Source organism: Rattus norvegicus, chromosome 8 (assembly GCF_021556685.1).
Source record: "Rattus norvegicus strain SHRSP/BbbUtx chromosome 8, alternate assembly SHRSP_T2T, whole genome shotgun sequence".
Taxonomy (NCBI): domain Eukaryota; kingdom Metazoa; phylum Chordata; class Mammalia; order Rodentia; family Muridae; genus Rattus; species Rattus norvegicus.
Window position 1 is genome coordinate 107327563 of NC_141541.1, and position 25571 is coordinate 107353133.

Sequence of the window (25571 nt, forward strand, 5' to 3'; positions counted from 1 at the left end):
AGGATGGCTCTGACTTGGCAGTTGAGCTCCTGGAACTCAAAGCAGTCACTCCTGAGAAGGGAGCCAGAAGGGATTCACATGCCCATCAGGGTCTCTGCTGGTTTCTCCTGTCCCACCTAGTATATTGGAGGTGGGGGAATCCCATATGAAAATTCTTGCTGTTAAAATGTCCCTTCTTAGCTACGTTTATCCACATCTATAATGACAGTACTCAGACAGTGAAGGCTGAAGAAAAACCACAAGTTCAAAGTCATCCTTGGCCACACAGTAAAACCAACGCCAGTTTTCACAACTCTAGTTACCACCTAAAAACAAACAAACAAACAAACAAACAAACAAACAAATAAAATCCTTTGTTTCCTGACTGCCAATATAATCTGTCTTTGTTACTATGGTGATCAGCCACAGCAACTGACAAGCCTATATTGTCTCCCCAATACTTTAAGGGGTTCATGAAGTCCAAAAACCAATAGCTGCCACACTAAAAAAAAAAAAAAAAATGCTCTGGGGCTCCCAGGAGCCAGAGAGGCTTGACTTTGGCCACTGAGATTTGCCTTCCCTCTTTACTCAGAGCACCCGCACGAGCGCCAGCTCTTTGAAAACTGACATCTGGGCTGCGAAGCGTTTTATCGGAAGAACTGACATCGGTCTTTAAATGATTAGGACAAACAAACAAACACAATTCTGTACTCTAGGATGTGGAAAATAACGAGCGCATAATTTTTTTTTTTTCCGGAGCTGGGGACCGAACCCAGGGCCTTGTGCTTGCTAGGCAAGCGCTCTACCACTGAGCCAAATCCCCAACCCCCGAGCGCATAATTATTTTATTACTGAAATCTTAGCAGCTGGGCCCAGATGTAACTGACTCAACAGAGCAAACGAACCACAGAATTTGGCTTCCGTCACAGCAGACCTGGGATCCTGGTTCATGGTGGATGTGGCCCATCGGTAATCAGGGTAACCGAGAGAGGGCATTTTTAAAAGAATCAAACAAGTAAACAAACAAAATGAGGAAAGGGGCTAAAAAGATGAACCAAGAAGAAGAACAACAACAACAAGAAGAGGAGGAGGGGGGAGGAGGAGGGGGAAGAAGAAGAGGAAGAGGAAGAGGAGAGAGCAAGAGCAAGATAGAATGAGATCTGAGTGGGCAAGTACAGCAAAAAAAATACATCAAATTTTTAGAACAAAACTTGCTATCAAGTCATACAAAGAGTCAAGAGCCAGGTGGTAGTGTAGGCCTTTAATCCCAGCACTTGAGAGGTGGAGACGGGTGGATCTCTTTGAGTTGAGGCCAGCCTGATCTACAGATCGAGGTCCAGGACAGCCAGGACTACCCTGTCTCAAATCCTCCCATCAAAAAGTCATGAGGAACCTTGGTCCTTCAACAAAGTCTCCCCAATTCCAGTGCTGTCTCCAGTTTGATTTCCACTCTGGAGGGAGTTGGGCCAACCCTGTCAATACCGAGTGTTTGTGACCTGCCTCTGCTACGATCAAACCCTTACCTCAGGTCCTCCTGAGTGGGAAGAAGACCCCTTCAGATGGGAACTTTCCACATTTGTTTACAGTCACTAGTCATTCCTTTTACAACCATATTCCAGTGTTTTATCAAAACAAAATCTAAAAGTAGATCAATAGGAGGTAGACGGAGAAACACACACACACACACACACACAACACACACACACACACACAAAACCCCAATTCTCCTGCACCATAGAACACAAGCCAGTGATGCGGGTTCCAATCTCTAGCTGACAAGGACCGGGAATCTTGGGGCACCAGGACGCATTGTCAGGGCAACCCGCCAAGACTAGGTGACTCCCTGGCATCAGTTCTCACGGCTTCGCCACCCACCGCGGGAGAGCAAAGCCTGAAAGGAGGAGAGGAGGAGAGGAGAAGATGTCACTGAGGTGAGGTCTGGGGAAAACTAAAGCCCTCTAAAACTAAGCAGTCTTCCTCCTTGAAAAAAGAAAGCTTTCCAAGTGACACCGAGGTTCCTGGCCGGCCAGGTCTTGCATCCGGTCCTCCCCAATCCTTCACCCTTCGCATCTCCTGTAAAGCAAAACTTCAGAAAGTCTCCTCAGAACAGCTGGAACGCTTAAGGTGTCCAGCGCCTGCGCAGTCACCTGCGCGGCTCAGGCCGGTGCCCACCAGAGGGCGCGCTGCCAGGCGATAGGAGGGTACGGGTTAAGTAGCTATAAAAAGCTTAAAATGCTAGACTGTCGGTCTCAGACCTTTTGTCCTGGCATGATGTCAGCGAACTACAACAAAATAAAGCCCAGCCCTGCCTTTGTGAAGCGTTTATTCAACTTAAGGGGAGGCAGTTACAAGCAGACGGTGTAAAAGGGTGTCGGAAGTGCACTGATGCCTCCGAAAACAAGGGGGGGTGGTGGTGCGGGAGGTTTAGGGGAGGGTTAGGGGAGGGCACTGTAAGCCAAGAGCCTAGCTTCCTATTTGCTGGTCAGATGAGCTGAAGGGAGAGGTCAGCCAAACTGTTGAAGGTAAGAAGAGTATGAGAGTATGGGCAGGGGGTAAAACTATCTATTAAATTTAATAAATTTAGCAAGCTTTTAAAAATTACTACATTCTATTTATTTGCGGGGAGTTGGGGGGAGGGATGGGGGAGAAGTCTGCCACAGTAATGATGTGGATGTCAGGGGCATCTGGTGGAGTTGCTTGTTTCTCTACTCACTGGATCAAACTCAGGGCCTCAGGCTTGGCAGCAAGAACCTTAATCTACTGAGCTATCTTATCAGTCCTCAAATGAGTGAGCTTTTGTTTTTCTTAGGATATACTAGTATATATATATATATGTACATATATAATGGGTTTCATACAATCATACGCGAACAGTGTGTTCTGATCATACTTAACTGGTTTTTTTTTAAAGATTTATTTATTTATTTTATCTATATGAATGCTCTATCTGCATTCCCAGAAGGGGGCATCAGACCTCATTACAGATTTGTTGTGAGCCACCCTGTAGTTGCTGGGACTTGAACTCAGGACCTCTGGAAGAGCAGCCAGTGCTCCTAACCACTGAGCCACCTCTGCAGCTCCCTTATATTTAGCTCTTGTTACTTCCTCTTGTCCCCTTGCCATTTCCACCCACCCCCTTCCCCTTGTCAGTTTAGTCACCTTCTACTTTGGGTAACTTCTGCTCCTGTGAGTAATCCCTGACAGGACCCGTAGTCAGTCCCGTAAGTAACCCCGATTAGACCCGTGGGTCCACCAAGTTGGATGTTGGTGGTATCCTTCCTTGGTCTGTTGTTGGTTCCTTATCTAGTAGGAAAGACGTTTGCTCATGCCTAACCAGGAATAAAGTCACACAAGTCTTCATGACACAATCGTACTAGTGGATACTTCTTACCTCAACGTGATTCAAGTGCTCAGCCTGAGAGGGCCTCCCGAGAACGGCAGCCTCATCTATCAGTCTCTGAAATGTCTGTGTCCTTCTCTAGCTCCACCATAGTTGGAACGAAACTATTTTTTTTTTTTAAGTTTGTTTGAAACATCGTTTTACTAGGCAGTCCAGTCCAGTCCGGAACTTCCAAAGCTCCAGACTGATCGCTCTTCCAAGAGCTAGGGTCACATGCATGCACAGGGCACACTGAGGGCCCCTCCCCCTCTGACTACACATACAACCGTTTCGTTTCTGTGTCTGTGTAAGGGATTTAGAGCTGAAGTACACCCAACATAAAGACCTGCCTCATGGGAGCTCATCCTTGGCTCGGATAGCCTTTCTGCCATCTCAGTGGTGTGCTTGTACCTCGGGGGGAGTTCTGTAGATGCCCCATGTGTGGCATTTATTCTTAGAATTTTTTTAAAAGTTTGTTTGTTTGTTTGTTTGTTTGTTTATGTGAGTTCACTAAAGCTGTCTTCAGATACACCAGAAGAGCGCATTGGATTCGGTTGTGAGTCACCATGTGGTTGCTGGGAACTGAACTCAGGTCCTCTGGAAGAGCAGTCAGTGCTCTTAATCACTGAGCCATCTCTCCAGCCCCTATTCTTAGCATCTGACCAGTTATGAATCAATGAGTGAAGGTCAAAGGCCAGGTAACAAACCTTGGAGCCTCTCTATCTGGTCTGTATTACCCTCCACATCGGCCATCAGTGGGCATCTGAGGCCAATGCTGGATATTTTCCAGCTTTGCTGTAGCCTACTTTCCTGATGTGGTCACCAATGTAACTGAAAAAAAAGTGTGTGAATTTATGATTTTCTTTGTTATCTTACTATAAGCATCTCATGAATCACATACCACATTTGAACATAGAATTTGGGCCACGGTCACTTTGGTTTACTGAGGTGATGTGTTCTTGTGTAACACATTTTAAAATCGCATACAAATTGCTCTCTTTCATGCCGAACAATATACCAGTAGCAACCCTCCCTCTTTCTCTTGTAAGATTGGGTATAGTCATGTAGCATAGGCTAGCTGACCTGGCTTCCAGCTTGAGATCTTCCTGCCTCTGCTTCCCATGTGCTGAGATGACAGATGTGCAAGTGCGTGTCCCCATACCTTGCCTATAGATTCTCTGTTGCCAAATAAAAAAATCTTATAAAGCAGTTGTGGCGGTGCACATGTCCTTTCTCCACACCCAGGAAACTGAACAGGAGGCTCTCGAGTTGCTTGCCAGCCTTGCCTCTGTAATGGGGTCTCGTCTCAGAAAACATCTGGCAGAGTAGATGTATAGCAGTTGAATATTTAACTTTTAAGAGGACTATTGAATCCAAGTATGGTGGTGCTCCTCTGTGGTCCCAGCACAAGGGAGGCAGAGAGAGGCAGGAGAGCCAAGAGTTTAAGATCATCTTCAGCTGCAGAGAGGAGATGAGAACACCCTGCGTTTTAAGACGGTTTTAACCCCAGACAGGTGTCCTGAGAAAGCAAAACTCCAATCCCAGTGCTGACCTTGAACTCGATGTCTTCTGTCTGGTCCTCTAAACACAGGGCTATACAGTTACAGGGCCACCCATTGCTCGGGGCCCTAGCTTTTTGTATCAATAGCTGTCACGGTGACTTTGGTTTTCTTTACCTTGTAGCTTTTCTGCTCTAGCTGAGATTTTTCTGTGGTCCTGAGGTGTGGGATGGTGAGAGTGAGTCAAAGGGAAAGATGAATGGAAACTTGGACTATTTTAAAGAATCCCAATGAGCATGACAGAGACTAGGAAAGAGAATGTGGAGGGGAGACTGACTGTACCAAAGCTATCTCGATGCCTTTGAAATCTATATGCTTCCTTGTATTAACAACATCCAGGGAACCTAAGAGCCAATGGCAGAAGGAAGTAAATGCTTTTAAGCGAGAGTCTTAGATGAGTATTTCTTGCAGCAGCAGCATCTTGTCCCCATGGGAGGGATAAAAGGTCCCTGGCAGCCTTGGGCATGTTTTCACACTGTGCTGTGCTCTGCTTGACTGGATACAGCCTGGCACACACCAGGAAGTCTGGCCAGTTTTCTTAGCGTGTTGCTGTCTCCTCCATATTTAAACATTCCTTATGAAGGGGAGGAGGAGGGAGGAAGGGGTTGCTCAGGAGGCACCCTCTCCAGAAAATTAGAACTCAGAAGAATCCTAACACTCGTGAGGCATAAAGCCCCTCACTGAGGTTATTTAAGCAGTAAACAATTGCTGGGGAAGAGGAGACTCTCCTGTGGAATTCCTTGCAATCTGTAAAATAAACTAATCTGTTCACAATGCTTGATAAAGTTGGACTGATTTCTCTGGCCAGCACTTGGTGCACTACCTGGAGTGACTAGTTAATAGTTGTTAGTCCACATCCCTTCAGGAAAAGTCCCGATGCAGGTCTCAACAGAAAGGAGGCCTTGTACCACTTCTGATTTCTTGTCCACCAGCATGGGCAGGATCAGTGTCTGTGGCACATAATGGTATATGGATCATGAGAAAAATGGTTTCTTTGTGATGCGAACACTTTCCTTTACCAACCCAACTGTTTATCTGTCTGTAGCTCTATGTGCTGGTGCTGTCATTCATTCAACATGCATCCATTGAGTTCAAAGTACCCAATGGACCAGTTTCCTATTGCTACTGTTAACTGATCACCATAGACTTAGTAGTGGCTGAAAACAAGAAAGAAAAGAGCATATTCTCACAGTTCTAGAGGCTGACAGGCTGACACGGATGTGCTGGCAAGCTCTGCTCCCTCTGAAGCTTCTAACGAAGCATCTTCCCTATTTCTATTTCTGATGACAGCTAACAGTCCTTGGTGTTCTTTGATTTGCAGCTGCAATGCTCCAAACCCTGCCTCTGCATTCAGTTTCCCTCTGGGTCTGTATGTTATGGGTTAAATTATGCCCTGCCCCCCTCCAAATATGTATGGTGAAGTGCTAATTTGCAGAACCTCAGAATATGACTTTGTGGCTAGTGTTTTTACAAAGTAAGTTAAAATGAAGAACGTAATTACTCTAAATGGGCTTTAATTCTGCTTAACTTACATGTTATAAAGAAAGGAAATGACTGACATACATGTGCAACATACAACACACACAAACACACACACAGACACACAAACACACACTCACACACACACTCATACACACTCACACACTCAAACACACATACACACACTCGCACACATACACACTCACTCACACACATAGACACATTCAAACACACACACACACACCCACACACATACACTCACACACACACTCAAACACACATACACACTCACACTCAAACACTCACACATATACACTCACACACAGTCACACACACTCATACACACTCACACACACTCAAACACACATACACACACTCACACACATACACACTCACTCACACACATACACACATTCAAACACATACACATACCCACACACACACTCACACACACACTCACACTCAAATACCATACGCATACACACGCACACACCCTCAAACACACACGCACGCACACATTCTCTTACACACACATACACACTCACATACACTCACATTCACACATACTCACTCAAATACACACACACATACGCACTCACTCACACACATACACACATTCAAACACACACATTCTCTTACACACACATACACACTCACATACACTCACACACACTCACACATACTCAAATACACACACACTCAAACACACAGACACACACACACACACAGATGAAGGCAGAGTTCAGGATGATGCCTTCCTTTACTAACCAAGGACTGCCAAGGTGGAAAACCAGCAGGAAGGCCTTCCCTCTCAAACAAAGCAACCAACTCTGCCAACACCCTGATTTGGGACTTGTAGCATCCAAGACTATGAGGGAATAAATTTCTCTCATTTAGGCTGGCCAGTTTGTATATAGTCATCATTCCTTTGGTGTCTGTAGGGAATCAGCTCCAGAAATTCACAGTAGACACTGAAATCTAAGGATGAGGGCTGAAGGTTTAACTCAGTGGTACGTATATCTACCTAGCATGTGTGACACCCTGGGCTTCATTCCCAGCACTTTAAAAAAACCCCTCCAACTGCATATGGAGCAGAGGAGGGCCTTGTTGGGCACCAATGGAAGGAGAAGCCCTTGGTCCTGCCAAGGTTGGACCCCCAGTGTAAGGGAATGTCAGGGAGAGGGGTGGCAGAAAGGGGGGGGTGGGTGGGGAGGGGAACACCCTTATAGAAGAAGGGGAGGGAGATGGGATAGGGGACTTATGTCTGGGAAACCGGGAAAGGGAATAACATTTGAAATGTAAATAAAAAAATCCAAGAAAAAAAATCCAAGAATGCTAATATTCCACATATAATGTCGCTGCATTTGCACAGAATCATCACTTATACCATATACTTAATCATTGCTATGTAATACGGTTGTAATATGATTATTTGTATTATGGTTGCTTTGTAAATAGTCATATCACATTTATGGACTAGGAAGATGGGAATAATAAATCTGCATGTACTCAGTACGATTAAATTATAGGTAGATGTATTTGTGCATAGCGATTCTTCGATGGTATGTTTTGTAGTGTTGAGTATTAGACCGAGGGCTTCAGATATGCTAGGCAACTTTTAGACCTCACAAAATATTTCTGAGTTGCAGTTGGTTGAGTCCATGGTGAGTTCAAACTTTTCCTCCCGTGCAAGAGATCAGAAAAGGTAAGGTCTTTTTAAATCGACCATTTTTATTTTCTGTCCTTTTAATATCCTATTTGTACACTGCACTAATAATTTAAAAATTCCATTTGGCACTTTAAAAATCTATTCATAGAAACTCTTTTATGTAAGGGGTACAATGTGTCCGCCATCTGTTTTGTCCAGTTCCCATTTGTATGTTCTTTCCTTTAAAAAAATGTATTGCCATGTCAGTCAGAATTTTCAGAATATTAAGTAGACCAGTGTTCTTTAATGTTGTGGATATCCTGCCTTAAACTTCTGCTTCATTAGATTTTACTCCTTCTGTTTTTGAAACAAGGTTTAGTTATAAAGCTTAGGGTAGCCTGGAACTTGCAATCCTCCTGTTTCAACCTCCTCAGTGTTGGGTAGATAGATAGACCTGGTGATCCAAGGACTGGGGAAACTGAGGCAGGAGGGTCTGGAATTCAAGTGTGAGGCTGTTATGAATTACATAGCGAGCTTCTCTTAAATATCAACTAAACAAGGACAAACACTCCCAAACAAGATCTTTATCAAACTTAAAAAAAAAAAATCTCTGCTTTGGTTTGTTCCCCTTACTTTACGAGGCTCTATTTGTAGATCCTATGACACTACTCATCTGTTTGTCTGAGATTTTACAATAGCATTTTTGTTACATTAGGGACAATGCAGTGGTTGTGTGTTTGTACATACGTAGTATATACATTAAACACATAATATAAGTAACCCAGGACCTCAACCAGGATAACTAAGTGCCTTATTATTGAGCTCTACCACCATTCCTCAAGGCTTGTCTGTCAGTAAGTGAAATTCAAACATCTCACCACTATAAGGAAGAACTATAAAATGTCCCAATAATAGGGAGACCAGGCGAGCAAAAAGCTCTGGACTAAGTGTAAGGTTCGGTGGCCAAACGACATCTGTGAGCGTGCAGAGAGTTTCAAAGGCTGGACTCTTCCACCTAAAGTGACCGTTCAATAGCAGAGAATGGAAAACCAGCAGGACAGTGGGAACAAAGGGTCTCTGCCGAGTAGTTGCCTCACCCGGAAGTGCGGATTATCCCGAAGGCTACAAACACAGCTGCCAGACCTGCAGAACACCAAGAAGGTACCACCCGCAAGGGATAGGGGCAGCAGCCGCACAGCAGCGGCGCAGCAGGGCGCACTGCTGACCGCTCCGCTGCGCACAGCAAGGGCGGGATTGGTCCCAAAGCGGAGGGTAGGCAGGGCAATTGGCTTTCCGCAAGGGGGTGGGCGGGGCCTCTGGAGAGGGCCCACACACTAGCGCAAGCTCAGTAGAGCAGTGGGCGGGGTCTCGTCGAGCCCGGAAGGCAGTAGGAGGCTGGGCGCCTGGCATGAGGGTGCGGGAGCCCGGTGGGCGCGGCCGCGACAGCTGCTGACTACGTCGTGGGATCGGGAGCCGGTGGCGGCGCGCGGAGCAGGTGAGCGCGGGAGGCGGTGCTGGAAGCTTCGGCGGGCGCATCTAGCTCGGCTCGACCGAGCGGACTCCGAAATGCGTGGTGCCCAGGCCTCGGTCGGCAGACACCAAACCGCGGTGGCCTCAGGTCAAGAGGGAACGGGTGCAGGGCGGCTACCTGCAGCAGCGGACCCTTCGGTGCCTCGGCGCAGTGTTCAGGGCGCGATCCGGAGTTCTGGGGCTTCGGACCTCTCCGAGTCTTGAAGCCGCTGCTGATTGCGTCCCTGGCGGCCTTGGCCGAAATACCCCCGGGAGATGAGAACCGCCTACACGAACCTCCCGGGTTGCAGGGGGCCGAGCTAACCTCGCAGTAAGTGCTAGGTGGACAGGAGCTCTTGAGAGCAGTCTGCTGCAGCATCCTTGCTGGCTGTAGCTAATTCCTTCATGGAGGTTTGGGGACAAATTTATTCCTGAACAGCTCTACTGTTGCAGTAAGCTGAACTCGAGTTGCTTAAAGAAGAAGCCTGTTATCTTACTTAAACGACCAGAGTAGGATTCTGTAGTCTCTTCGTAGGATTCTGTAGTTTCTCTCCTGCAAAGGCTGACTTGGAAACCTGTCTCGGGTATGTAATGAATTGGTTCAATGAAACCCAGCGAAATCACGTTTTACTCAAGGGGGAAGATGGTGGGACAGGGAGTTGAATTGTTTTACTGTTTAACTATCTAACGTTTCATTCAATCTGTCATCTGTGACAGCGTGTAAACACAAGTCTGAAAATTGCCTTGCACTGCAACCAATGCTCATGTAAATTCTATTGTGGGTGGTGTTACTGACTGGTGACGTCATCATAATTAAATTAGATACACACCATTTCTGAAATACTGAATGAATGTTTAGAAATACAGTTTCTAGTAAAAATCATCTCCATGGGGTCTGAGTACTTAGCAGGTCATTAGTCATCTGGAGATTGTTACTCTGCTATATAAGGTTTTATGCTAAAAGCAGACCTGTGCAAGTCATGATGAGGCTTAGGACAGAGTGGCGAGCGCTGGAGTCTGACTTTAGGTAAGAATGCAGGCATGAAACAAGTGAAAATCGAAAGGTATAATATGGATTATATTGACCACAGCCAAAGTAATTTAAGAAAAAAAGACAGTTGGGCTAAGAGAGCAACTCCAGTGACTTTTAAGGCACTGAACTTGAAATGTGTAAGATCACAAGTCACAAGACCTTTGGAACTTCTGGAAAAAAAAAAAACAGAAAAGCAAAACTTGTTGTGAAACAGAACCCTTGTAGAGGTGTTCTGAATGTGTTCTTAAATGTTATGAGATTCGATGGGATCTTGTGGAAAAATGCTCTTCACACTCAGGGCCCTCTGTGCCTGTGGCCTCGTTGGGGAGTTGAACAGATCAGGAACAGCAATGGGGTGTCACTTAAAGAGGCCTCTGTTACTTTGCTATCTCCGTGATGAGGGAGAGAGTCAGCTGAAGTGAGCTCGTTGGTTTCGTTAGGGCCTTTCATGGTTGAAATTGTAGGCCTGGGTTGTACCAAGGTTTAGTCCTCGTATAGAAAGCACTTTTAAAAGTTTCTTCTTGACAGCGGCACAGGCTTCCGTGCTTTGTAGCCTTTCAGAAGCCATGAGCGCTATTAAAAGATTTTACAGTCCTTTTCAAAAAGAGGTTTAGGTCTTTGGGGGCTGGAGAGACAGAGGTTAGGGGGGCACTAGTGCTTTTCAAAACAGAGCCTCAGAGGCTCACAATCACCTGCAACTCGAGTTGTAGGGCATCTGCTATCCTCGCATGGCCTCCGTGGGCACCTGTACTCGAGTGCGTGCGTGTTTGTGTCTCTCTCTCTCTCTCTCTCTCTCTGTGTATGTGTGTGTGTGTGTGTGTGTGTGTGTGTGTGTGTGTGTGTGTAGATGCCAGGTAAATGCATATTTTATTTCTGTGAACTTTGGTTATGCTGTTGTACACACACACACACACACACACACACACACAATGGTAGAAATAATAACAAATCTTATTTTTCTAAAGTCTGGCTTAAGAACAGTGGATACTTGGACAGGGAAAACTGAGAATGCTTGCTAACTTTCACCAAGGTATCCTTTCTCTTATTTGACCATATCTACAGGAGAAAAAAACAAACAAAAACATAGAAACTAATTTTGTATTGATTTGTGAATTTGTGTTTTGCCAGCTTGATATACACAGTTATAAGTAGAATTTGCCAGTTCGTTGCTTACTCTGACCATTTTATATAAGTTTCTCCTAAGATTGTGCACCCTAAATTATTGGAGAGCAGAACATCACTAATTCCTAAGGAGTCTGTGAATAATTGTGCATATATCAATATCTCTTGATCGTTTCAAGTGTTTTTTTAAAGATAAAATGCCATCTTGGCTTTTTCTGTTTTTTGTTTGTTTGTTTGTTTGTTTGTTCTTTTGGATATTCAAGACAGGGTTTCTCTGTGTGGCTCTTGCTTGTCCTGGAACTCACTCGGTAGACCAGGCTGGCTTTGCACTCACAGAGATCTACCTGCCTCAGCCTCCCAAGTGCTGGGGTTAAAGGTGTGAGCCACTGCTACTGGCATAATCTTTTTTTTTAAACTTCCCTTTCAACTCACCATAGAAGGCTCACTGTGTCTTTTATTTAATTTACTTTTTTATTTATTTGATGTTTTGTTTTATTTGATTATTTGTTTTGTTGAGACAGTCTCACTCTAGCTCTGGCTATCATGGAACTCAGTATGTAGACCAAGCTGACCTCAAACTCATGGAGATCCACCTGCTTCTGCCTCACACGTACTGCGATCAAAGGCGTGTGCTACCATACCGAATGACCCAGTGTCCATTGTGCTTCGATCAGAAAAGGTTAAAATTAAGGTGATCCTACGTGTCATCTTTACGAAAAAGTTACTTTTATATTATGTGTGTGTATGTGTGGAGGGGAGGGATGTGTGCACGCACCGGAGTGCAGGTGCCCTTGGAGTCTTAAGAGGACATTGGGGGGGCTGGGGATTTAGCTCAGTGGTAGAGCGCTTACCTAGGAAGCGCAAGGCCCTGGGTTCGGTCCCCAGCTCCGAAAAAAAAAAAAAAGAAAAAAGAAAAAAAAAAAAAAAAGAGGACATTGGGGCTTCCTACTGCATGAGTCACAGGTGGTTGGTAGCTCCCTGACTTGGGTGGGAGGAACTGAACTAGTGTCCTCTAGAAGAACAGTTCGTGTTCTTAACCACTAAGCCATCTCTCCAGCCCCGTGCTTTATTTAGTGCCTCTTAGTAATGTTCGGAGCTCTTTACAAAATACATCAACTTTCTCAGGTTTGAGTGGAGACCTTTCTAGAACACTCTTAAAAGTTCTGTAGCAAGGGTTGGGGATTTAGCTCAGCGGTAGAGCGCTTGCCTAGCAAGCGCAAGGCCCTGGGTTCAGTCCCCAGCTCCGGAAAAAAAAAAAGAAAAGAAAAAAAAAAGTTCTGTAGCAAAATTCGAGTGACATCCCTCCATCCTCTCTGATATCCAGCAGCTATAGTACGTCACTGGGTGTGTGCTATTGCTAGACGTAGAAACCTGTCTCTAATAGTTCTGAAACGATTTGTGGCACCTGACTTTTTCCAGCAGAAGGGGTTGACAGTCTCCCCTTATTAGCAAGGGGAAAACACCCGTGGACATGCAGGCGGGGAAGACACTTATTGAGGAGGGTGTTAAAACTGGAGCACGTCTTGGAAGCAAAACACAGCCAAGTCTGTAAAAGCATTGCAGGAGTGGCTGCCCACTGTAGCTTCCCCATCTGCAGCTCCTGTGCGTGTTAGCAAACGTACGCTTCTGAGTAGTTCCCTAGCACCCCAGCCTTCTCTGTGTAGTGTTTGCGTAGGCACCCTTCCGGCTCACGGAATTTAACAAACACTGGAACAGTGCCCTCATTGCTTGGTCCCCGTCTCTGCTTCAAGATGAGACGCTGCTGGAGAACTGAATGAGGCCTGTTGCTGTGGACTTGCTGGCTTAAGTAAACGAGCGGGTAAACTTTGCTCTCACAGAACAGGCTAGCATATTCTTAGCTACTTCACACACATTCATGATCTCCCTGGAGGAAAATGATTTTAATTATGTGTTAGCCTTCTAAAATATACTATAAGGGTTGGGTTTCAAACCTCGCCCTGAATATTGAAGCTGCCCTTGTGTTTGCTTTGGAGTTTCACTTACTCACTGGGTAGAGCTGTTTGTCTCCTGCCTCAAAGCCCTGGGGCTTCCTGTGCTCCAGGCAAGACACCTGGGACTGGGATGGTTCCTTAGGCTCTTACAAGCTCTGCTATGATGTAATATTCAAGACAAACTAGAATCTATGCCCCCGTTTTAACGAACTATTTTTAAGAAATTATAAATGCTTGCCTGGATTTAATCCCAGCACTTTGGAGACAGAGGCAGTTGGATCTGTGAGAAGTTCGAGGCCAGCGTGGTCTGCAGAGTGAGTTAAGGACAGTCAGACCCACCCTGTCTCCAAAAAAAAAAGTTTTTAATTAGTAAATAAATAAATTGTAAATGTTTAACATAGAAAAAATGAATTGGCTGATCTGTATGCCCAGCCCTCTCTGAAAACAAAAGACGTCTTCTACCGGACATAAGTGCAGCTTCATCAGAACACACGAGCAATTTATGAAAGAAAGGATTGCAAAGTTTAAAAAAAAAAAAAAAAGCCTTTGTAGCTGTCTTTGCTGCTTCCAACCTGTCTGTGCTGCGTTTCTGCTTTTCTCTCTTCTGGCTGCTAATTGGATGGCAGGCTGTTGCTAACCATGGCGTCTGGAGATGACAGTCCTATCTTTGAAGATGATGAAAGGTAAATGTCTTGATTTGCAATAAAACTGGCCCTAGAAAGTTTGGGGGTTGTTAGGATCGGCCTGAAGAGGTCTGCGTCTCTTGGGGACACGTTCTCTGTCACCACAGAGGAGGATGGTGAGCGGATGTGGCCACCTGTGTGGATGTGGCCACCGTCAATGTGGTGTCCTCTTCCAGAGACCCTCCTCAGCACAGAAGTCTTAGCAACCCCTCGAAGATGGTTTAGAGCAGACAGAGTAAGAGCTTAGAACGGGCAGAGAGGAAGATTCCAGAGAACAGTGTTGCAGCCAGAGTCCTCTGTTTACAGCATTCTCCTCTTGACATTTACTGTCACCGTGGCCCTTGCTTAAACTTTGGGGGCTCTGTACCTCATGGAGAGTGGTGTGATTTAGTGACAAACTGGCTCACCGAGAGCACCAGCCAGCCACAGGCAGCTGTGACCCCCGCTACTGCAGTAAACATGGCTGCACAAAGCTTATCATCTGTATCCATATCAAACTTCCCACAGTTTTTGAATGATAAATCAGGACACCTTTTTTTTTAATGTTGTTGTTAAATTCCCAGTCATTGGTTCTGAAAAGTTTGAAGAATTCTTATCTGGGCTTTTTTTTTTCTTTTTTTTTAAGAAGTGGTCATAGAGACTTTCACTGACCTTTCCCTGTACTGGACTAGCCCAGCCCAGCACAACGTGCTGTCCGGGATTAACTGTTACAGTCTTAATCTTATTAGTATTTAGGTGACTTTGGGATTATTAGGCTGTACCTGTCATAGCTGCCTCTTGAGGGAAGAACCAGAGAGAGAGAGAACAGTTGCATGTGCTGTGAGTAGGGTGCCTGGGAACATTACTCTATCATCTCATCACTTTAGGGCCCTGAAAACCTGGTGTTTTCATGGTGGAAGGATTCGTTAAACATTCTCTTAACTGTTTTTCGGCCCATTTTAATGGCTGTTTTGTTCCTCTAGCCCTCTCTGTAGCCTGGAAAAAATGACAGATCTCGTAGCTGTTTGGGACGTAGCATTAAGTGACGGAGTGCACAAGATTGAATTTGAGCATGGGACCACGTCAGGCAAACGAGTTGTGTACGTGGATGGGAAGGTAGGAGAGCACGTGTGACTTTGTAAAAACACGACAGCGAAGCTTGGTTTTGTCTATGTAGACGGCTTATATAAAGCAATCCAGTGGCCATGACAGAATTTTACATGGACTTTAACTTCTAACATCTAAACTTAGAACCCTGTGAAACCTGGACAAGAAGTAATAAATAAATGAATAGTATTGCCCTTTGAACGCTCTGAATTTTTTTTACATTATTTTTAAAATTAAATACTAATTTTCCTCTGTGTTTATTAAAACTGTGTGTATTATCATCTAGGAAGAGATAAGAAGAGAGTGGATGTTCAAATTGGTGGGCAAAGAAACGTTCTTTGTCGGAGCTGCAAAGACCAAAGCCACCATAAATATAGACGCCATAAGTGGCTTCGCCTATGAGTACACACTGGAGATCGACGGGAAGAGCCTCAAGAAGTACATGGAGAACAGATCTAAGACCACCAACACCTGGGTATTGCACTTGGACGGCGAGGAACTGAGAGTTGTTCTGGGTAAGTCAGGGCTGTTTCTGCAGAACCTTCTAGCCACTGTGATGCCCTGCTCTCCTGACCTGTGGGTACTTTCCTAAGCGAGGGAGAGGGTCTTCACTTAGCCCAGTGGGTTTCTCGTGTGGTGTCTTAATGGCAGGTTTGATAAGGGTGGATTTGAAGATTATAATCCTGGGTTTAAGAAGTATCTATCCAGACATCTACTGTTTGGTATTTTTCTTTATAAATAAAAAAGCAGTTAGAACTTTAAGAATCCCCGGGGAGGACAATAATATTCTGCAGGTAATAGTAGGGTAGGGTTCCGTGAGATCAGAGCCCTCAAAGCTCAGTTGAAAATGAGCTTTTTAAGCGGTAACCTTCTCAGCCGGGTGATGGTAGAGCGTGCCTTTAGCTCTGTGAGGCTAGCCTAGTCTACAGAGCAAGTTTCAGAACAGCCAGAGCTACACAGAGAAATCCTGTCTTAAAAAGAAAAAAAAAAAAACAACAGCAAGAAAAGCACCCTTTTGTTATTCCAGTGCCCCCATTTCCTTCTCACATAACTAATCGAAAATGGTCTAATAAATCACTTTAGTTCTTTATTTAGGTCATGTTTGTTAACTGACTTTCAAAAGGAAGACAGTCTACCAGGTATTGAGGGTGCACAGACAAAAGGAACTTTGAGCATGGCTTGGTGGTCTGCATTCTAGCTGGGCGCTAGCAATAGGGTTTTTATTTGTCTGAATTTGATTTGATTTGGTTTTGGATGAAAAATGTTTGTCAACTAATAAGTCACACAAAAAACCCAAAGCCAGGAATGGTGGCTCATATTGGATGTCCCATTGCTTCAGAGACTGAGAAAAGAGACTAAGACCAGAAGGTTGAGGCCAGTCTGGGCTACAGAGTGAGACTGTGTCCTTTTACAAGAACAGAGGGGGAGGGGTGAATAAATAATGACTTACTGTAAAATATCAGTTTGGTTTGTGGTGCTTCCGTGTTTTCTGTAAAGTGATATCCAGCGGAAGAATCGTCACATTTAGGTTCTGTTGGAATTTCCCTCTGACAAAACCAACTTAGAGTTCGCTGGTGTCCTGATGCACACACAGGGTTCATTGTTCAGCACTGACAACGGTGTTAGTCAGGGTTCCCTAGAGGAATAGAACTAATAGGGTGCCTGTGTGTGCGTGCGTGCGTGCGTGTGTGTGTGTGTGTGTGTGTGTGTGTGTGTCTGTCTGTCTGTCTGTCTGTCTGTCTGTCTGTCTGTCTAAAGATCTATCAGACAGGCTTATTGCTATGGTCTGGGTATTCCAGTCATGGTGGCCTCACACTGGCGAGGGTGAAAACTCAGTTCATCCCATGAGTCTGGTGCCTTAGCAGCATCAACCTGGCACTGAAGGCCTGGAGGGGGCTTGGAGAGCCACAGTGGAAGGCTGATGAAGCTGGTTTCTGCTATCAGTGAAGGAAGATGCAGCAGCAGCAGCAGCAGCAGCAGCAGCAGCAGCAGCAGCAGCAGCAGCAGCAGCAGCAGGGTAGATGTGCCTATCTGGAAGGCAGGCAGACTGAAAGCGAAGCTTCCTTTCCATCAGGAGCTGCCACTGGCAGGTGCTGCCCACATTTAGCAGGGATCTTTCCACTTCACCTGAACATTCACAGACGTGCCCTGTGGCTAACCTTCTAGTGGATTCCAGATCCAGACAAGTCGACAGCCAGGATTAAACATTACAACAATCATTAATGCTTAACGCCTCGACCAGTCATTCGGCTGTTGCCAAATAGTAATACTTGGACTGTTTTCCTTCTTTGCTTCCTGTCTAGATGTTTTCTAGCAAGGCACTCCCAGTCACCTAGCTGTTGGGTGGCAGAGACCTACATTTCATGTGGGAAACACAGGGTAGCTTTGTTAGTCCGTTAGTCTCCGACCTTCAAACTGCTGACTTGTTTCCAATTTTAAGTCCTTGTTAATACTAAGATAGAAACAAATTGATTTGTCGTAGTACATTGCAATTACCACTTTCATTGGTGCTTAAAATATCCCTTTTGGGGACGGGGGGCTTTATGTATGTGTGTTTATTTGTTTTGACTGCTCCATCTCTTCTGGCCTGGTGTTCACCGTGTCTCCCAGGCTGGTTGTAAACATTTCTCTGGCCTTTTGCCCCGACTCCCAAGTGCTTAGATTTTGTGTGAGCCACAAAAAAATGTGCTGTTTTGAACCCTTGGGGAGCTTGTTAGAGTGGTTCCTGACTCCCTCTGGCATATTCCTATTGGGCTTTGCCAGCTACCTCCAGCCTCCTTCCTCCGACATTATAAGATGAATTGTATTGATCATTTGTGCCAACACTTGGATATTGAAGAAAAAATTATTTCAACATTTCAATGTAATTTGACCACATACTAAGAGTGTTCTCTCATTTCCTGATTTTCAGTGAGCAGAACAAAGAAATTAGGTTGGTGATGGATGATGGGTGGATGGATGGTGGGTGGATGGATGATGGGTGGATGGTGGATGGATGATGGGTGGATGGATGGGTGGATGGTGGATGATGGATGGGTGGTGGATGGATGGATGGATGGATGGATGATGGGTAGGTGGATGATGGGTGGATGATGGGTAGATGGATGGTGGGTGGATGGATGGTGGATGGATGATGAGGTGGATGGGTGGATGATGGGTGGATGGATGATGAGGTGGATGGATGGTGGATGGATGATGAGGTGGATGGATGGTGGGTGGATGGATGGGTGGATGGATGGTGGGTGGATGATGGGTGGATGGTGGATGGATGATGAGGTGGATGGATGGATGGTGGATGGATGATGAGGTGGATGGATGGTGGATGGATGGATGGTGGATGGTGGATGGATGATGGGTGGATGGTGGATGGATGGATGATGGGTAGATGGATGGTGGGTGGATGGATGGTGGATGGTGGATGGATGGTGGGTGGATGGATGGTGGATGGTGGATGGATGATGGGTGGATGGTGGATGGATGGATGGATGATGGGTAGATGGATGGTGGGTGGATGGATGGTGGATGGATGATGAGGTGGATGGATGATGAGGTGGATGGATGATGAGGTGGGTGGATGGATGGATGGTGGATGGTGGGTGGATGGATGGATATAAAAGATAGGGAACAGGGTGGTAATAGGATAGGGAAGAAAGTAGACAGGATAGTGACAGATCTTTTCTGGTTTTGTTTTGTGTTTTGAGACAGGGTCTCTCTGTAGCCATGGCTAGCCTGGAAGTTAATATGTAGACCAGGCTGGACTTGAACTCATAGATCCTCCTGCCTCTGAGGGAACTTTTCTTTGAGGTGTCTTCTGAGGTCATAATGGTACTTGGTAGGAGACGTTGAGGAGTATAGGTTTTACTTAATCTTATCTAACACCTTTCCCCACACTTAGAATCCTCCCTTTCAAGGACACATGGGATGATAGAATTACAGTATCACATACCTTACTTGCTTTTTGACAAATTGTGGACATATATAATAATTCCATTAGCAGTGCTGCCACCGTGAACATAATCACCATCAATACTTTCACACTGTTTCTGCACCACTTTCTAATTTTCTAGTTGTTCTGTGCTCTCTCTGCTCTCCTCCTGCCAACCCTCACTTACACGGAAATCAAGTCGTTATGTTTCTGCTTCTGTCTGGTCACTGTGACGCCTGAATCTTCTGTCAGCATTCCTGAAGAAGGGCTCATGGAAACAGTATTTTGAATTTTTGTATACTGATAGTCTTGCAGCTTTTGTTTTTGGTGTGCGTGCGCATACACACACACACACGCACACGCACACATACACACACACACACACACAAGTTTAAAAGTCAGTTTGACTCCATGTAATATTCTCAGATTCTCAGTTTACATTTTCTTTCAGGAATTTTAGGTACTTCAGGTTGAATTTGAAATGTCCCAGACAGCTCAACCTATTGGGCGGCGGGTCTAGCTGGCGGGTGTATGTCTGCAGGAGCAGGGCTTGGGGATGTGCGGCCAACCTGCTCTCCGCTGAACTCTGCTTTTAGGCCCACCAAGGTGTAACACAGTTGCTTCCTGCCCCTACTACTGAGCAGCACAGCCATGATTTCCCTGCCATTATGGGTTGCTTCTCCTCAAGCAACAGCCAGAATAACTCTCTCTCTCCTGTGTTATCTCGGTCAGAGCAAGAGAGGAGCGAGTGACACAGACACAGCCTCATCTGCAGGAAGTGTTGCGAGAACTCTGAGCCTTTAACCATGCAGGTTGTTCTTATTTTATCCCTTTTTGTGAAGGCCAGTAATTTTACTAGAATAGTAAATCCTGTGTTGTGTGAATGTTGGGTGATTCAGTATATAGTCAAGAAATTAGAAAGCTGTTTCTGTTTATAACCTATGTCTATTACTCAAAATTACTCCATTTCCATATTTGAACTTCATTTTTATGTATAGTCCTTATGGGATTTCTTGTTGGCTTTCTCTTACTTAACTTACTTTGGTTTTTTAAGACAGGGCTTCTTCTGTAGTCCTGGAAACCACTCTGTAAACCAGGCTGGCCTCGAACTCAGAGATCTGCCTGCCTCTGCCTCCTGAGTGCTGGGACTAAAGGCGTGTGTCACCACCACACCCAACCTAGCTTTCTCTTTCTTTTTTTTTTTTTCTTTTTTTTTCTTTTTCTTTTTTCTTTTTTTCGGAGCTGGGGACCGAACCCAGGGCTTGCTAGGCAAGCGCTCTACCACTGAGCTAAATCCCCAGCCCCCTAGCTTTCTCTTTCTTGTGCAAAGTATGTGTGTATTATTTACACGTCCTCCCATTTTCTTATGTGAGCATTTTTCTCACATTCTCCGTTGCTTGGGTTCCATCATATGCATGTTGGTGTTTTTCCTGCATGTGCACCCCATGCACTACTCCAGAGGTCAGAAGAGGGCACTGGGTCCCCTGGAACTGGAGGTACAGACAGTTGTGAGCTACAGCGTAAATGCTGAGAATCAAACCCTAGTCTTCTGGAAGAGCAACCAGTGCTTGTAACCACTGAGCCATCCCACCTGCCCCTTCCCTCCTTTTCACCCTTGGGTTAGTTCTTCCCTGCTGGAGAGCAGATCCCAGCCTCTTAGAGCATGGCTGCCTAGGGTTTATTCTCATGGATGCAATAGTTCAGCCAGTCTTGTGACTCTTTCTCCCCACTTACTGAAGCTTCATTTGTTCTATCCATCTTTCTGAATGTCACCATGATGTGGTCAGGGATGCAGTGACTGACTTCATCCCAACACTTACTAGTGGGAATTTTAGTTGTGAGAGGTTTATAGCAGTGGTTCTCAGCCCGTTTGTTGCAACCCCTTGGGAGGTTTGCATCTCAGATATTTACAGTACAATTCATAACAGTGTAAGTACAGTTATGAAATAGCAACAGACACTTTGACCCTTGGGTATCCCTACAACATGAGGAACTATGTTAAAGGGTTGCAGCAGTAGGAAGGTTGAGACCCCTGGTTAGAGAGCTAATGTGTGTGAATATGCTCACCTTCGTTTCTGTCGTCAGTGTTGAGACAGCCCCGCAGTGCAGTGCTGGCTTGTTATTATAACATTGCTTACATATATCCACGGTCTTTTCACTCGTTCACATTTTGAAAATTTGTATTCCAATGTAATCTGTTTTTACTTCATGGCTCTGGATTAGTCACGTTCCTCATGGGCATGTCAGCAAACCCTTCTAGCTAATTTAGATAATCCAAACACGTGTGCGTTTCAGTAATAGACTGATTGCCAGTTCTCACTACGGCTGTCACTGATCTTAGTGCTGGGTGGTCAGCTACATATTGTGATTGGGTTTCCCTGCCTCTGACCATTTGCAAACCACATTCAGACAGCCTCTGGGGTGAGCTGCTGCTCCCCCCCCCCCCCATCACATTTAGCCTTCCTCAGAGGCTTCCTGCAGTTCAAATGAGGTGCCCGTCAGGCTCAGGATGTAGCGAGAAGACAAGCCCCTTTAGCTTGTGCCCCTACAGCAGGTAGCCTTCCAGACTTACACCTTCAGCTGGACCCTCAGACCCGACGCCTGGGCATAGCTTTGTTCTTGGATCCCAGTGCCCGTGCAGGTCACAAACATAGGCTCTCTCTCTGCTTCCTCATCTGGTTCCTGTGACCACAGTCTTCCAACCCATTCTTAGGACACCTGCGTTGACAGGCATTACTGGGGACTGCCCCTGCTGTGAGCTGTGGAAGCAAACTACTGCCTGAGGATACCGCAGTGACCTTGTGCTCCCCAGGTCCCCAACTGTAGAGTCCGCATGTGTGAAGTTTCTCCTCATCTAGGAGTGTGTGCCACCATCCGGTAGCTCTGTCCATGCATGGGACAGTTGTCTAGTCACATCCCCCACGACCATTTGAACTTATTAAATCACATTTCCTATGAATAAGGTCCTCCTCATTCCCTCATTCATTTGTAACCTCTTTTACAAAGATTGCCCTTCAGAATTTGTTTCATTTAATCAAACTTTTTAACCATATTCTGATGGGACTGTGACCTTCTTAAAGGATTAAAGGACTTAAATTTTTTTTATGAACCGAGTTTCTTCAAATTTTGAAAGTTCCAAAGTATTGAGTTTTAGAATATTATTGTGGTTTATACTTTATCCAACTTTACAACAGAAGTTAACCTGAAGTACAGAATTATAACCTGAATTTCCTGTTGCTTTTACAGAAAAAGACACTATGGATGTATGGTGCAATGGTCAGAGGATGGAGACAGCGGTGAGTCGCCTTCAGTTCCGCATCCTGGAGCTTTTCTTTAAAAATAATACAGAGGGGAGGGTGGGGAGGGCGAGATCTACAGAGAACGCTCGTCGGGTGAACTGTCAGACAAGTACAGGGACCTACGTTAGGATTCCCAGTGCCATGTGAAAGCTAGACATGATCTCTCTCTCTCTCTCTCTCTCTCTCTCTCTCTCTCTCTCTCTCTCTCTCTCTCATACACACACACACACACACACACACACACACACACACACACATACACACACACACAGCCAGAGGAAATGACTCCATGGTTAAGAGAACTTGCTGCTCTTGCAGAGGACAGGTTCAATTCCCAGCACCCACACGGTGGCTCACAACCATCCACACCTCCAGTTCCAGGTGATCCAGTGCCCTTTTCTCACCTGTGCTGGCACCAGGCACACATCTGGTAATACACACAGGCAGACACATAAAATTTAAAAGTCTAAAGAAATGTTCCTTTTGTGTAGCTCTGGCTGTCTTGGGACTTGCTTTGTAGACCAGGCTGGCCTTGAACTCACAGAAATCCGACTGCCTCTGCCTCCCAAGTGCTGGGGTGGAAGGTGTGTGCCACCGTACCAGACTTCTCAAGTAAACTTTTTTTTTTCTTTTTTTTTTTGGTTCTTTTTTTCGGAGCTGGGGACCGAACCCAGGGCCTTGCACTTCCTAGGCAAGCGCTCTACCACTGAGCTAAATCCCCAACCCCTCAAGTAAACTTTTAAATGAAATTGGATTTTAAAACAATAAATCAAAGCTAGGGTTGTAGCTCACCAGCAGCACAGTCACTCAGCACGGGTGAGCCTCGATTCCACCCTCGGCACTGCAAAACTGACAATAGAAAGGTAGGTTCCCAGAGATCGTTGTGGGTGCCATTTGTACAGAGTAATGGGTTTCAGTTACAAGTGTGGTAGGGTAAAATAATGTCTGTCTGTGATGTGCTCGTTACCAGTGACTGGCAGGAAGCTAGCTCTCTGTAGCCCCACTGCCTGCTTACAGTGGTGGAGCCCTGTGGACAGCTTCCCCACCTTAGCCTGCCCCCTTCTGTGCACACGCACAGGCTGCCCACCCATCCTATGCAGCACACATTTTCACCCCAGCATCACCACTAACGTGTGTGCAGTTGCCAAGAAGCAGGGATTGATTGTGTTAGCAACCCTTGCTGGGCCGTCCAAAGGCTTCTGCCAAGGCTCAGTACAAAGTGCTCCAGGACATGCCTGGGCCACGCATATCACACATCCCCTAAAGACCATCTGCTGGGGCAGCTCAGAGCCCAGAACGAGCTTCCTCTGCAGCCCAAGTGCTGTTGCTTAGAGAGCGTGGACTCCTGGCTAGCTCACGCTGCCCATCTCTGTGATGCTCAGATGTGCTGTTGGGACCCCGGGCCTCATGCTAAGAGGGCCTCCAGCACTGAGTCACAGTTGCAGTCCATGGAGACGAGGTTCAAGTCTGATGGTACTTCCCTTGCTCTCTGGCACAATTCATTTATGTCCTCCAAGCTCCTGCTCTTTATCTCTAGTACCGTTCCATAGAAATACATGAGCCGTAAGTATGAAACTTGTATGTAATTTCCCCTTTCCTAGAAATAGCACTAAAGGGAAGGTGAAGGTGGGTTAATTTTAATGTTTAATTTAAACCAGTATATCCAGAGTGTCGCAAGGACTCATGATGGTGCAAGCCTTCCTTTAATCCCAGCACTCAGGAGGCAGAGACAGGCAGATCTCTGTAAATTCAAGGCCAACCTGGTCAGAACTGGGTGGTTCCAAGGACTGTCAGGGCTGTCAATACAGAGTGGTTACGCTGGGTGTCCGTTAACCTTAAACCTGGAGGGAGCTGGTTCTCTAGTGGGAACCCTTCCGTCCTTGACTTGATGGGCCTTCAGCAAGTTGTTAAATTTGTTGCTCTTCAATTCCAGTCTATAAAATGGGTACAATAACGACACTTGTGGCAGCTGTTGTAAAGACAGTTGAGATACTGAGAATAAGCTGAGAATGGTGCAGAAAAGTAGCACAGAGAACTGTGTATCGATTTGCTCACCATTTTTAGTTTTGCAAACATTGTCTATACTGTGGACACAGAACTTTCTTCTCCTGAAACTTAAGATCCCTCAAACCACAGGGCTCTAAACATAATCTCTCGCTCTAATTTTGCAGAGTTTGACCAGTACTTTATTTTAAACTTTTATCTTTTTATTTTTACTTTATGTCCATTGGTGTTTTGACTGCATGTACATGTGTGTAAGGATGTCAGATCCCCTGGAGCAGGATTCACAGACAGTTGTGAGCTGCCGTGAGGGTCCTCTGGGAGAGTAGTCAATGCTCTTAACTACTGAGCCATCTTTCCAACCCCTTGACTGGGACTTTAAGATGCTACTGATCAGACAAAGAGCTTTCTGCGTCACTGACTTCCTCCTTCGCTGTCCTAGGGCGAGTTTGTAGATGACGGGACTGAAACACACTTCAGCGTGGGGAACCACGACTGTTACATAAAGGCCGTCAGCAGCGGGAAGAGGAGAGAAGGGATCATCCACACGCTCATTGTGGATAACAGGGAAATCCCAGAGCTCACTCAGTGACGCTGTCTTAGTGAGTTCTGAGCTGAAGAGGTGACCTCAGGACCTGCCCATGGCTGCGGTAATTAAATGTGCTCACGGTGTACATATTGGTAGATTTAGTCTGCAATGTTGTTATTTTTATCTTTTGTTACTTGAAACTGTAATATTCTAATGGTCAAGAAAAAAGAAACATGGACTCATAAAAATTTATTTTTTAACTAATGTAAAAATGTTTCTAACTCAAATGGAAAATAAAATATGGACCAAAACCACTCACATCGCACAACAGTAACCTTGACTATAGTAAACACTGTAAAATAAAATGGTGCTGCTGGTCGTGCCCACA

At 45.5% G+C, this 25571-nt stretch overlaps 1 protein-coding gene across 7 annotated transcripts; it reads left to right on the forward strand.

The window, feature by feature from the left end:
• The first annotated feature begins 2456 nt into the window (after positions 1-2456).
• Faim (Fas apoptotic inhibitory molecule) lies at positions 2457-25571 on the forward strand. Of its 7 annotated transcripts, XM_087560242.1 has the most exons (8): positions 2457-2501; positions 7338-7406; positions 8046-8101; positions 14287-14343; positions 15306-15438; positions 15716-15944; positions 22601-22650; positions 25097-25571. In XM_087560242.1, the coding sequence occupies exons 3-8, from the start codon at positions 8058-8060 to the stop codon at positions 25244-25246; spliced, it is 663 nt and encodes a 220-aa protein (XP_087416368.1). In that variant the 5' UTR covers positions 2457-2501; positions 7338-7406; positions 8046-8057; the 3' UTR covers positions 25247-25571.